Raw genomic sequence first — 14775 nt, forward strand, 5'->3', positions numbered from 1 at the left:
TATAACCACCGAAGCAAAAGCAAACATTTCTGCATCGAAGGCAGGAAGATCTTGGCAAAGATTACTGTAAACCATTTTTGAAATGCTTCTGTTTACAGTTTGCCTAAGCAATGATTTACTGCTTTGCGTGAATTCAAACATAAGTGTGTAACACACCCTTTTCTAATCTACCAGAAAACTCTCTCTCCAAGGTGTTAACGTAAGAATGAGTACAGTGTTTGACACTCGGTTACTTTATAATAAAGCTACAAAATGCCATACCTAGCTGGTCATTAAGCAATCATGCTATTTTTTTATTTAATTTTTTGTCTCTTGATTTTTTGTTTGTTTTTTGTTTTTTGAGACAGAGTTTCTCCGTATAGTCTTGACCGTCCTGGAACTCACTTTGTAGATCAGGCTGACTTCAAACTCACAGAAATCCACCCACCTCTGCCTCCCGAGTGCTGGGATTAAAGGGGTGCACCACCAACACCTGGATATATTATTTAATCTTTAGAGAGGAAGAATGCATCTCTTTCCAGAAACAGCATTTGGTTTTTCAAGTTAACTTATAAATACAAAAGTTAACTTAAAAGAAAGCTAGTGGCTGTTTTAAGCACAGCTAGGCCACTATTGAAATGATATCATATAATACATGGAAAGGGAAAACAATATGAAGAAAAAAATGTTTTATGTCAAAATTGATAAGTCAAACCTGACAAGTGCATTCGTAGAAATAAAAAGACACAAGTAACCTGGTCACTTGACAGAAAATGTTGTACCCAGCTTCTGCCCCTGCTCCCTAGTCAGCAATCCATCCACAGTACCACCCCTGTTAACTGGGAACTGGAAAGTTTACAGTGTGTCAAAGGCCTAGTTTATATTTTAAACAAATATTAATGATTTTATAATAGATTGATAAGTTGAATATTTTACAGTTTGTAAAATCTGCTTCTATTTAAAGAGTCTTTTACCCAATCCTTGAATTCCTCATAAAACACCTAGAGAGTGACAACAAGTAAATAAAATAGCCTGCATATACTTTGAAATTATATATTCTCCTACCTTCATGGAAAAAAATAAACCAAGATTCAGAATTCTTTGCTACCTTCTCGTGAAAAAGGGGGTGTCCTGAGGAGAAAATGATCCTCCGTTACAAACGAGATCGTGTTCTAGTTCCTGCAAACGCAAACAGCAGGTGGGTGAAACTTACCAGGTTAGTTACGCAGGACGTGAGGCAGCTGCTCAGAACCGTACCCTGCACCACGGAAATCCATACGAAACCAAGGATCACGGCATTGACAAGTGCTGGGGTGAGCCAATGGAGGCTCTTCATCCCTCATCCAGGCTGGCTTCCTACACGGCTGCTGTCCTCAGGTCTCCATCTTGCTAGAGGAATTCCTTGGGCTTCATCACTTCTGTCGCAAGAGTGCCTGGAGGGTTATCTGTTTCCTTTTGCAAGGTTAGAGTATCTTTCCCTCTTAAAAGAATATTGAGAGCAGTTAGTTTAGACCTTTGGATCTTAGATAGCTCAGAACATCACAGTGTGGCTACTTTATACTTTAGCTTAATGCCCATAATGAAAGGCATTCGCTGGCTAAAGGTTAGGTCTTCGGAGAGCTCTCCACATGCAAAGCAAACAGTGGAATTGCAGATTGCATTCAGGCGAGTCCGGCCACACAAACTTGACCCAGAATGCTTAGGTTGGTCAGCCACTGTACTTCTTTGAGGTTGGCTGAGCTATACAGGAAATTGGGCTTTGACTGTGCATGCTTGGCAAACCGTAGCTTATAACAAATACCTTAAAAACTGGAAGCTTCAATAGTAAGCAATGAGATAGAGGAGAAAATAGGAAAGCTTTGAAACCAAACATGTATTTTTTTTTTTTTTTTAATTAAAGAGCAAGCAAAGCTGAAAACTAATAGACAAGTTCTCTGAGGGCGAGTTCAAGACAAGGAAGTTTGCTAAAAACCCTCACAAGTTTACTACATATTAACTAAAATACTGCCTTATCAGGTCTATTGAGACAGAAAGCAACCACCATAGACCTAAGATACTTACAAGTGTAGCACCTTGGGAAGAAAATACCGAACAGAGTCTCAGTGAGCCTATCACCCAGACAAAGTTCATGTGAAGCTACAAAAAAGAATTTGAAATCTGCAAGCTGCAGGATTCAGTCATTCTGGGTAGATTAGCACGGGTTTCTCTAGACCAGATTCTCTCTCTCTCTCTCTCTCTCTCTCTCTCTCTCTCTCTCTCTCTCTCTCTCTCTCTCTCTCTCTCTCTCTCTCCAGAATCTTCGGTAGCCTAAGTTAGCCTTCAGCTCACTATGTAGTTGAGGATAACTTTGAACTTCTGACCCTTCTGCCTCTACCTCTGGAGTGCTAGGGTTACAGGTATTGTGTACCACCATATCCAGTTCTTGGTAGCTGAGGATCAAACCCTGGGCCTCGAACATGCTAGGCAAGCACTCTACAAATGTATCTCCCCAGTCCTAACCTTGAATTATCTTGTTGTTGTTGTTGTTTATCTGTTGGTTTCTTTGAGACAAGTTCTTACTATGTAGCCCTGACTGATATGGAATTCACCATGTAGACCAAGCTGGCCTCGAACTCACAGAGATCTACCTGCCTCTGCCTCTCAAATATTGGGATTAGAGGCATGCACCACCATGCCCAGTCCAAATTTAAATTTTTAATTCTTCTGCCTCCATATTCCAAGTGTGTGGTCATTTTTCTATTGTTGTTGTTATTGTTATTATTATTATTATATTTACTACGCTCGTGTATGTGTGTCTGTAAGTCATATGTGCTGCAATGAGTATGTGGAGGTCAGAGGACATCTTGTGGGATTGGATTCTCTCCTTCAACCATGATGGTCTGAGGATTGAACCCAGGTCATCAGTCTTGACAGCAAGTACTTTTAGCCACTGAGCCATGGTACCAGTAATGTTATCCTTACTAACAATCTGAAATATCGAATAAACTGGCTTGTCGTCTTCAATCAAGAAGAGCAAGTATCATTTAACCTTTTGCGGGGAACCCAGGTTTTCAAGCTACATGGACACAAGGCTTTGTCTGCAGCTGAGCATCCTTTGGTAAAGGTTAACACTGAGTCCAACAAAACATGAATGGAGAGTGACCTGGCCCCATACTTAACCACAACTTTTGTTTTCTTGGAAAAAAAAAACAAAAAAAACAAAAAAAACGTTCCTGCTGCTCACCTGTTCATTGTTAGTCTGCTGCATTTTCAGAAATGAAGATTAAAGAATACACAGCTAGTCTGTGTCTTAACCCTAGAAATCCGAACATCTTCTGCAGGAAATCATTTTCCTCCTCTCAACAAATTTGTAGCTGAGGCTCTTGCAGAGGACCCAGGTTCTGTTCACCACTCCCATATGTCAGCTCAAAGCCATCTGTAACTCTAGTTCCATGGGATCCGATGCCCTTTTCTGGCTACCATGGGCACTGTATGCACATAGTGCACATACGTACATGTGGGCAAAATATTCATACACATAAAATTAAAATACATAAATCTTCACTTTTCTTCGCTTGAACCACCAGTGTCTTTTCTTCTGTTAGCATAAGCAGCACTTGTAACTTGTAACTTTTACTTGGCTAACAAAACAGACTTCCAATGTGGCCTGAAAACTTAGGAGGTTCATTTAGACTATTGGTAGGGTATGAAGAGGAGGTGTTGTACCTTAAAGACTGTGTGTTTGATCTAGGTTGTGTAACCAAATAAGCACATGAATTTATGAGAGTGTAAGAGTATGTTTACAGACATTTGCTGCAGTTATTCACGTCAAGAAAATTCAGCCAGGCATGGTGGTACCGTCTATAATTTTGGCTGAGGCAGGGGAGTATTGCCACCAATTTTGGGCCAGCATGTGCTACACAGTGAGTATCAGACTAAGCAGATGTATGCAGCAGGGGTAGGTGTGGGGGTGGGGGTAGAAGAGTGAAAAAAGCCAGACATGGTGACAGTGGCCTATAATCCCAGGGCTCAACATCTGGAGGCAAGAGGATCAGGAATTCGAAGCCAGCTTTGACTGCCGAGTGAGTTTGAGGCCAACCTGGGCTACATGAGACTCTGTCTCAAAAATATATGCGAGGGAAAATAAATGATCAGAAACAATCTAAATGTAATCTATTTGTCTGAACATCATGCTATTTCTCCATGTGAGTTGACTTAAATTTCCTCCCAGCCTGATGGTCTCTGAGCAATCAGATCACTCACAGCGGTGCTGAGAGCCGGGTGGAAGTGGACAGCTGTCAAAACATGAGTGTGCTGTCCTTAGAAATCACAGGGTCACAGGCGGTGGGGGGGGGCGGCGGCGGCGGGGTGGCACACACCTTTAATCCCAGCACTCGGGAGACAGAGACAGGAGGATCTCCATGAGTTCGAGGCCAGCCTGGTCTACAGAGTAAATTCCAGGACGGCCAGGGCTACACAGAGAAACCCTGTCTCAAAAAACCAGAAAGAAAAGAAAGGAAGGAAGGAAGGAAGGAAGGAAGGAAGGAAGGAAGGAAGGAAGGAAGGAAGGAAGGAAGGAAGATCATAAGGTTACATCTACTGCCTTCCACTGGTTACAGAGAATTACAGACCTGCCCAGATTCTGGAAGAAAGAAATTATGCTCCTGTCTTATTGATATGGTAGAGACAAGACTCTAGAAAAGTTATCCCTTCAAGGACAAATCACCTCCTGCTAGGTCCTAAGAGCATCTCCTTGGTGGGGGATGTTTAATATACGGGCCTTTGTGGAGGACATTCAAAATACAAGCTTTAGTACCAAAGGAGCAAAGTTTCCTTCTCAGCACCATGTAATTTATGCTCTAAGAGATACATCACCCTCTTCTGACCTCCAACAGGCACATACACCCGCATGTGAATACACACACACACACACACACACACACACAAATAAAAATATAAATATATTTTTAAATAACACTAACATGGTTGTTTGACAGAATAGCAATACCCCAGAGGAAGTCATGCCAGTGAAGAGAATTCACATTAGTCATACACGGTACACATGCCTATAATCCCAGTCTATGGGAAGGGGCAGCAGGAAGATCAGGAGTTCAAGGTCACCCTCAAATACATAGCAAGTTTCGAGTCAGCCTGGGCTCTGAGAGACATGAAACATCTTTCGTGGAGATATTCAGACACTGAAAACACAATGGTAAATGCTGAACACTGATGAAAACTTAGGAAGGATTTTGACAATTTGCCAAAACATAGAAAAGAGGCACTCTGAGTTGATTGTAGAGTGGAAAGATCAGAAATCATTGTTATTTTTCCATTCAGGATTATTTCTGCATATTGTATTTACATAGAACTATTTTTTCCTTTTTTTATTCTAAATTTTTTTTATTTTACATACCAACCAGAGTTCCCTCCCTTCCCTCCTCCCACTCTCCTCCACCTTTCCATCCCTCCCCACCCCCATCCACTCCTCAGAGGGAGTAAGGCCTCCCATGGGGAGTCAACAAAGTCTGGCACATCAAGTTGAGGCAGGACCAAGCCCCTCCCCACTGCATCAAGACTGAGCAAGGTACCCCACTACAGGGAGTGGGCTCCAAAAAGCCATGGAACTATTTTTTTTAAAGTAGGTCTCTCATTCTGTGGTCCAGGCTGACCTAAAACTAACTATGTAACTCAGGCTGGCCTCAAACTCAAAACAATCCTCCTGCCTCAGCTTCCAGAGTGATGTGATTACAGCCTAAACCACCATGCCCGACCTAACAGTTGCTTTATGACCCATTGATACAAAGCAAAACAAAGATTGTATCATAATCCAAACAGAAGTGGAGGGTCTTGGTTTACAGGAAGTTTAGACTCTCTCTGTGAAGGAGAGAAATATTTATTCTTTGCTCCCTAGCCATTCATAATTGTGGAATTTTATACCATGAACATTTATTATAGACTCAAAAACTAAACTAAAAAATAATGATTTGCAATACAGGTGTGTTAGTGCATGCCTCCAATCCCAGTACTTGGGAGGTAGAGACGGGACAATCAGAGGGTCAAGGTCATTCTAAGATCCATAGTGACTTTGAGGCTACCCTGAGCTATGTAAAACCTTGTCTCAAAACAACAAATTCCTTCCAAGTGTACACTAAGTTTTATCTAGAAATAAGAAAAATAATAATATTTCAGATTTCTGTTCTTAAAAATAATTGCATCTGACAGCCTGGCAGTCATGGCGCACAGCTTTAACCCCAGCACTCAGAAGGCAGAGGCAGGCAAATCTCCGTGAATTCCAGGCCAGCCTGGTCTACAGGGTGAGTTCCAGGACACCTAGAGCTGTTATACAGAGAGACCCTACCTCAAAGAAAACAAAGAAACAAAAAAAATATTGCACCTGTATGTTAAGAGTTCACAGTCTGGCCATGTAAACATTTATTTGTCTACTTATTTTTCTAGCATGCTTTGGACATATATTCCTGTAAAACCCATAATACATGATACCTTGTAAGTACGTCAACCTACCCTAGTGTTGGCTGTTGCAGAGAATATTCTTTAATTTTAGGCAGGGGTCGCACCTGCCCCTGCCTCCTGAGTGCTGGGATTAAAGGAATATGCCAACCAACTTGACCATGAATATTCTTAATTCATCTATTCATCTTTTTGGGAGGCCCACCCACGTGACATTTATATAAATGTGTTAACACATTTGTCAAAATTGAGGAAGAAGTACCCCTGTTATAGTTCTTGTTTCTGGAAAAAAAATTGCTGTAGTAGTGATATTCAATCCTTAACAAATCCAGAGCTGGTTCTCGACCTCCAAATGAGGGTGACAGAATATTGGATCAGATGGTATTGTGCACTTTATTCCTCTTGTCCCCAGCTGCTGGTCTTTCACCTTTTCTACTGCCTGAATAAAGACTTGAAGCTGTTTTCCTTAGCCATTTATATTTGGTGAAGGGATCTCAATACTCACATACTTTCATGAAAGCCCTTGGACCACATGGATATACACTGAGCCAGCAAATGACTCTAAAATACAGCACTGTACCTTAGAGTCTTAATGCCTTTGTAAGAAGTCCAGTTTGTTCCTAGAAGGGCTAGGAAACTGACCAGATTTAGAAAATACTTCCTGTCTTTCTTCAGTCCCTTTATCTGAGTTTGCGACCATTGCCATGGCTATTTGAGACAAGGCGTCAGTCCTCATAGGAACGAGGAAATTTCACAACGCAAAATGGTTGCAAAACCCTTCTACCGTAGAACAATGTGTTGTTTACTTTCCTGTCCAAAGGCTCTTCTTGTAGATTAGGTCACAGGCAACAGGACAGACAAGAGAGAGCAAAGCAAGGGGAGCTGGACTCGGGTCACACCAAGGTTAAAAAGCTGGCTAGCCTACCTGGGGCTGGAAGTAAACTGCCTTGGGGCATCTATCAAGGTTCTTGTTTTTAAAGTTATAAGGAGAGGGGGGGTCTGCAATAGAGCTTTCGCAAAGATACGACTTCTTCATTTTCATTTATCAAAGTTTAATTCCCTTCTTTTGAAATCCACATATAACTCAGGGTGGTTCTAAGGGCTTCTGAGACTTCCGGGTTGACGCAGAGCTTTCGGTTGGTTGTTTTGAGGCAGGGTCTCAGGTAACCCAAGCCACAAGTTCAGGGCGAGGTTTACATAGCAAGTTCCAAGCCAGCCAAGGCTACCACAGCCTGACTTTTATTGTAAATAGCATAAGTGAAAACTTAACTTTGGATGTATGTAGAGATATAGCTTGTGGTAGAATGTCTGATATACGTGGGGCCCTGGGTTCTATACATAAAGGATCATATAAACTGAATGTGATGGTGTGCACATACATAAACACACACACATACACACACACACACAATACTTTATAGTTCTGTGTGTATGTGTAGATGGATAGATAGATAGATAGATAGATGATAGATAGATAGATAGATGATAGATAGATATTTGGACTTATTGCTTAGAGTTTAGATTCAGAAAAGAGTTTCTGTCTCTGTCTCTGTCTCTGTCTCTCTCTGTCTCTCTCTTCTCTCTCTCTCTCTCTCTCTCTCTCTCTCTCTCTCTCTCTCTCTCTCTGACAGGATCTCACATAGCCTATGCTGATTCTCTTTGTAGCTAAAGATGGCCTTGAACCTCTGACCCTCCTGTCCCTACATCCTGTTTCTAGGAGTAGGGTGTGAATCATCATACCCAGCTCATGTAGTACTGCAGATTGAACCGAGGGCTTTGTGTGTGTCAGGCAAGCACACTGCCTGCTGAGCCGTATCTGCAAACCCAAAGGAGATTCTTTTCTATTGTACAACAAGCATGTTTTAATGAACCTACGACGGTCAGTCTTTGTATCAGGGATTAAACCGAAGCTTCTGTGCTTTACTGCATATTCTTCAGATATTCCACAACGTAATAAAATCTTATTTTCATAAGTCTCTTAAAATACCAAATAAACAAATAAGCCAGATGTGGAGGTATTTGAGTATAATCCCAGCCTTTGGGAAGTAAAGGAAAAAGGATCAAGAGTTAAAGGTCATCCTCGACTACAGATCAAATTTAAGACCAGCTTCGGGGGGGGGGGGGTGTGTGCTGCTGAAGACCTTATCACCTTACCACACATACATACACATATACATACGGCCGAGTGTGGTAGTCCCAGCCTTTCATCTCAGCACTCAAGACAGAGGCAGGTGAATCTCTGTGACTCCCAGGCCAGCCTGGTCTACATAGCAAGTTCCAGGTCAGTCAGGGATATGTGCACAGAACTGTAGTGGGTAGCTATTCCAGCTTTGACCTGGAAGTTCCAACCCCCATTGAGGCTTCGGTAACTGTCACACCTACAAGGCGGGGCCGAGAGAGGACCCTGAAGACCCGAGATCAGGATGCGCTGGCTCTCTTGGCTCCTGGACCCTGGATGCTGGAGGTAGACCAAACAGAGCTCTCCAGAGAACACCGCTGGTCTGTGCTACATCTTTCCCTGACCCTGTTACCTATCCCTTCACTTGTAAGCTACCCCACAAAATAAACCTCCCTTTTAACTACGTGGAGTGGCCTTAATAGTTTCACCAATACAGAACCCTTGTTTTCTGGTGAGCGTTAGCCCACGTATTAAACACTAACTTAACCACAGTGCCCTGAACTCGCTATGATTTTATGCTTCACTGTTATGTATAGTGTGATATAACACATAGCACACCAGCTGCCCTAGTCATTGATACATCTTTTTAGTTGGTTTTATATCTGCACTCAAAATATTCACTCAAAAGCCTTTTATTTGCTTGTCTGGTTGGTTCATTTTTATTTGAACTTCTTTCTTTCTTCCTCCCTTCCTTCCTTTCTGTTTCCTGTTTTTCTTTTCTTTGGTTTTTAGAGGGATTTCTCTCCTTAGCTCAGATAAATATTTTAAGTAAATAGATTAATAAACCACTATAGTTTTAGGCAATAGAGGTGTCATTAGTTATAATGGTTAAGAATCTCTTTACACCAGGCTATGCTGACATAATCCCAGCACTGGAGAGGCAGAGGTATGTGGCTCTCTGATTTTTTTTTTTTTTTTTTCAGAGCTGAGGATCGAACCCAGGGCCTTGTGCTTGCTAGGCAAGTGCTCTACCCCTGAGCTAAATCCCCAGCCCCGGCTCTCTGATTTCAAAGGCTTTAGAACAAGTTCCAGGACAGCCAGAGCTGCACAGAGAAACCCTGTCTCTGGGGGGGGGCGGAACTCTTTATATTGTTCGGTTCGTTCTGAGACAAGGTCTCATGACCCATGTAGCAGAGGTAAATCTTGAACTCATTGTGTAGCTGAGGATGACCTTGAACTCCCAATCCTCCTGCCTATACCTCCCAAGTGCCAGAGTTACAGGCATGCACCACCACACCTGAGGTACGTTCATTCCACCTCTTACTCAGGGGGTTCAATAGACGTTTTCCAGGCTGAGTACAATAGCAAATTCCCAAGGTAGATCTAAAGGGAGATTCAAGTCCAGCAGGTTCTCTCGGCCTCTCTCTTCCTTCCTCATTCTTCTGTGAGGGAGTTCAGCCACCTCCTGAGGTCTCAGAATGCCTTGTGGGTGGGTTCTGCATGATTTCCCTCTGACCAGGTCTAGATCTGTGGTGGGAGCAGAAGCTCTTTTCTTTTCCCCCCTGAAATCAACTCAACCACTTAGGGCTGTGGCTGGTTCTCTCCGGTAAGAGCACCTACCTGGAAATGAGCAAACTCCTCTAGAATCCCCTCAGCACCCCTCAGATTCAAGTACAGTAGGAAGCAGAGATACAGAACACCAAGTCCAGGAGTCTGAGTCCAGGCAATGCTGGACTCCCTATTATTCCTCCCATAGAGTCTCTACTGTGGACACTTTAGGTGGGGGAACACTGAAAGAAAAAGAGTGGGGAAAGGCAATATCAAGGGAACACGATAAATATGAAGTAGAATGTTGTCCTCCTCCTCAAAGGTCCCTTGCTATGAATTAGTTTGCTCACTTGGAGCCAGTGTTCCGTGCGCAAGCCCCATGTGCCACCCTGCGGTAACCAGGACCTATGAGTGATGAGCACCTGCTCCATGAAGCTCAGGAAAGCAAAAGGCGATTTGAAGAAACAGAGAAGTAGGCAGTAGACAACCAGCACTGAGATGTAAAGCTTCTGCTAATCGCACACGCTGTGGAGGATTAGAAAAATGGCCGTGTTTTAAATACAGGGCATAATCTAGTGCTATGAATCAAAAATTATAATAACCATGCCCAGGAGGGTGGTCAGAAGAGAACAAGTAAAGAAGACTACAGAATAAACAGCATAAGAAAAAAGAAACAGCACAGCAAGATGGCTCAGAGAGCCGGGCGGTGGTGGCGCACGCCTTTAATCCCAGCGCTCGGGAGGCAGAGCCAGGCGGATCTTCGTGAGTTCGAGGCCAGCCTGGTCTAAAGAGTGAGATCCAGGACAGGCTCCAAAGCTACACAGAGAAACCCTATTGCCAAGCACGTCAGCCTGAGTTCTATCCCCAGAACGTGGTGGACAGAGAGGAACCACCCAGAAGTTGTTCTCCTCGGCCTCCACACACATGCCATGTGAACACACATGGATAAATTAATAAATATATTTTTAATTATTTTTTGAGATTTTTACTTATTTTTGTCTTAGGTGTATGAGTGTTTGCCTGAATCCACTCATGGTTTGTGCACCACCATGCACGCAGAGCTTGGAGTAACAGACAGTTGTGAGCCATCGTGTGGGTGCTGGGATATGAACCCAGGTCCCCTGGAAGAGCAGCTCGTGCTCTTAACCACTGAGACACCTTTCTAGACCCAATAAATGGAATTTTTAAATTAAAAAAGAGGGGGGAGGGGAACAAGACAAAAAAAAAAAAAAAAACTTCTTGAGGCCATCAAAGCTTGTCTTGTCTATAGTCTGACCTTAGAAACACTGACAGGCTGGGCAGACAAAGCCCAGACAACTTCTAGAGAGTCTGATGGTGCAAATTCTCCCAGGAACAGCCTACAGCACAGTATCTCTGAGCAGCTTGAGAAGAGCATCTCTCCGTCCTTCACCCAGACTCAGAGCTTGGTCAGTGCCTGGCAATGGGAGAAATAAGTGTGAACATCCACCATTACCCTATGAGACCACGCCTCCTTTATCACTCCGACTCAACTCAGTGAACGTGATTCCCAAAACCACTACAGGTGAGGAAATGGGGGCTTGGGCAGCAAAGTGACCGAGCCAGAAGTCAAACTGAGACGTACCCATAAATCTCCAGTTCTACGCAAACCAAGGTTGTGTCTGAAAGTACAGGCTTCTCTTCTCTCTCCAATTGTCTCCAAGTTAATGGGTTCTACAGTTTTTGGAACTGAAAGTCAGTCATGGAAACTTTGACATGTAAGTTGCATTCTTATATTCTGCCTCCTTCTCAGCATCCTTCTCGCTCACAGTTGGCTGCAGGGAGAACATGATGCCCCAGATCTATTCACTTTCAGAAAGTTGTATGGAGATATAATTCACATGCCATACACTTCTCCTGTTGAACGTATACTGTCTCGTGGCTTTTAGTATATTCACAGAGTTGTTCAACGAGCATTACTACCAAACTACAGAATATTTCTATCATCCAAACAGAAATGGATTCCCATTCACATCATATTTCATTCCCTCTCCCGCCAGTAAACAATGTCTACTGTAGCCATGTCCTAAAAATAAACTATATAATGTGTGCTTTTTGTGTGCCTGGCTTCTTTGTCTGAGTGTCACGTCTTTTTAAATTTTTATTTTAATTTATTCTGTGTGCTTGGGTATTTTGACCACATGTACATTTGTGTACCCAAGGAGGCCGGAAGAGGGTGTCAGATTCCCCGGAACTGGAGGTGTGGATGTTTGTGAGCCACCCTGAGGATGCTGGAAATCAAACCCAGGTCTTCTGGAAGAGCAGCCAGTGGGTGCTCATAGCCACTGAGCCATCTCCAGCCACGAGTATAAAGCCTCTAAAGTTTTTCATAGAGTGCCCATAACTGTGCCTCATTCCATTTTATTGTTGAAGTATTTTTTCTTTTTTTCTTTCTTTCTTTTTCTCCAGATTGACAGGACTCAGATTGCTGGGAGCCCTCCTGGTTTGCACACGTGGAGTCCTGGGAAAATGTTAATTCCGGACATAACGAGACATGGGGTCATCCTGTAATGGAACTTAGCTCAGAAGGAAATAGAAAACCCACTTTTTTCTTCCATGAGTTCTGTGGTTTCTGTCCAAACAAATGCTCCTAGAAACTGACTCCCATGGTAACTATCATTTTATAATGCCCTCATTTCACAGAAAGCAATCGTTACCTTAATTCTTACATAATCAGCAGTGTGTGGGTTTGAGTGTGTGATCTCCAGGGGTCTTAGCTAAGCAGCAGCAGGCCTTGCTGACGCTGAAGGCCGCGGCTCCACAGGGTGGCAGTGTAGCATCCCACAGACTCAAGAACAGGTGAAGCACAACTAATAAAAACTGTCTGTGGGCAGGGGAGGGGTAGAAAGAAAGGAACAGGGGGGGGACTGTGGTTGGTATGTTAAATAAATGAGAGAGACAGAGAGAGAGAGAGAGAGAAAAGAAAAGCCATCTGCTCAGTATGTGCTCTTAGAGGAGATGACCACACTAGCCAACTATCTGTGAGGGCCATGACTCGTCCTACTCCAGTAACAGCCACCCAGAACTACTGCCAGGTCTCCAACCTGCTCAAGACACGAAACGAAGTTGGACCAAACAGTCCAATGACTGTAGTTGGTTCAGGCCCTTCACAAAACATGTTAAAAACAAATTTTCTGACAGAATTATAGAATCTTAGGAGCCTTAAAAATCACAAAATTAGGGGTTGGGGATTTAGCTCAGTGGTAGAGCACTTGCCTAGCAAGTGCAAGGCCCTAGGTTCAGTCCTCAGCTCAAAAAAATCACAAAATTAAAAGTTTTCGGCTTCTCCTTTCATTGAAGACAGGCATGGATGTGCATGCCTGTACACCCCCAGAGAGGATATTTAAGTTGTGCATACCTATACACCCCAAAATAGGAAATTGAGGTGCTGAATACCTATACATCCCAGCACGTGATCCTGACTTCAGCCAGTTGGTAGAGTGTTTGTCCAGCATGCAGGGAATCCTGGGTTCCATTCCCAGCGCTATACAAACTGGGTGTAATGCCACGTGCCTATAACCGCAGCACTGGGGAGGTAGAGGCAGGAGGCTGGGAAATTGAACAGCACTCCGGGCTGCATACTACGTTTGAGGCCAATTTGGGCTACATAAGACCCTACCTCAAAAAAAACCAACAACAACAACAACAACAAAAAAAAAAAAAACCTTTTTGTTTCAATTATATTTATTTGGGGCTAGAGAAATGGCTCAGTGGTTAAGAGTGACTAGTACTCTGTCTGAGGACCAGGGTTCAGTTCCCAACATTGACACTATGGCCTACAACCCTTTGTAACTCTAATTCCGGGGGAGAGGAGATGTCTTTTTTGGGCCCCCACAGGCTCCTACGAAAAAAAGGAACTTCTTTACATTTATTTGTCTGTGTGTGCATGTGTGTACGAGAGAGAGGGGGGCCGACTTCATTCTCTCAAAAAAAGAAAAGATTTTTTTTTTTCCTGCCAACAGTTGGAGCTGGAATTCACTTTGGTTTTTTGCTTGTTTGTTGTGGGGTCTGGTTTTTTGGAGGCAGGGTCTCTCTACATAGCGCTGTCTGTCCTGGAACTCACTGTGTAGATCAGGCTGCCCTAAAACTCAGGGATCTGCCAGCCTCTGCCACCCAAGTGCTGGGATTATCGGCTTGTGGCACCTCACCTAGCTTTGGAGTTAGAAGTTAAAACGATTTTAGTTTGTTCGCGTTGCTAAAAGAGAGGGGAGAGGAACTCAGAAGCTTCTTTCCTTTCCTGACGGAAGAGACAAGCGTGACCTTTGAGGGCCAAGGCTCTGCCATAGTTTCTGCACAGAACATCAGGTCAGCCTTCCACACAGACCCAGTTTGAACCAAGTAGCAAAGGCTAGTGCTGTTTTCCTATTCCCTGTGGACCACAATGGCTGTGGAATGGAAGACAGCTGGCCTCTCCTCCGAGGGTTCCCCGTGATCCACCTGTTTTCCTCTGAGTCTGCAGCTCATCTTAGCAGCTTGTGCTTGCCACACAGCCTCAGACATTTCTCACAAATCTGAGCTCATAGACAACGACGTGCTAATTTAGGAAACCAGGAGAGAATACACACTTTCTGTTTGTTGAGTTTGTTCTTCTGATTTGGTTTGGTGTGATTTTGTTTTTATGAGGTAAGTCTCACTTTTTCCCAGACCAACCTAGAACTCACTCT

The 14775-nt window shown here is 43.4% G+C and overlaps 1 protein-coding gene across 1 annotated transcript in view; it reads right to left on the bottom strand.

Moving 5' to 3' along the window:
* The window catches only part of Ros1 (ROS proto-oncogene 1, receptor tyrosine kinase), a 124722-nt gene extending 123075 nt beyond the window's left edge, over nucleotides 1-1647 (bottom strand). The window contains 1 exon segment of the mRNA XM_037200364.1: nucleotides 1193-1647. Within this exon segment, the coding sequence (XP_037056259.1) occupies nucleotides 1193-1315 (123 nt within the window). The 5' untranslated portion in view covers nucleotides 1316-1647.
* Nucleotides 1648-14775: the final 13128 nt, after the last annotated feature.

The sequence above is a fragment of the Peromyscus leucopus genome, chromosome 8a (genome assembly GCF_004664715.2).
Source record: "Peromyscus leucopus breed LL Stock chromosome 8a, UCI_PerLeu_2.1, whole genome shotgun sequence".
In the NCBI taxonomy this organism is placed as follows: Eukaryota; Metazoa; Chordata; class Mammalia; order Rodentia; family Cricetidae; genus Peromyscus; species Peromyscus leucopus.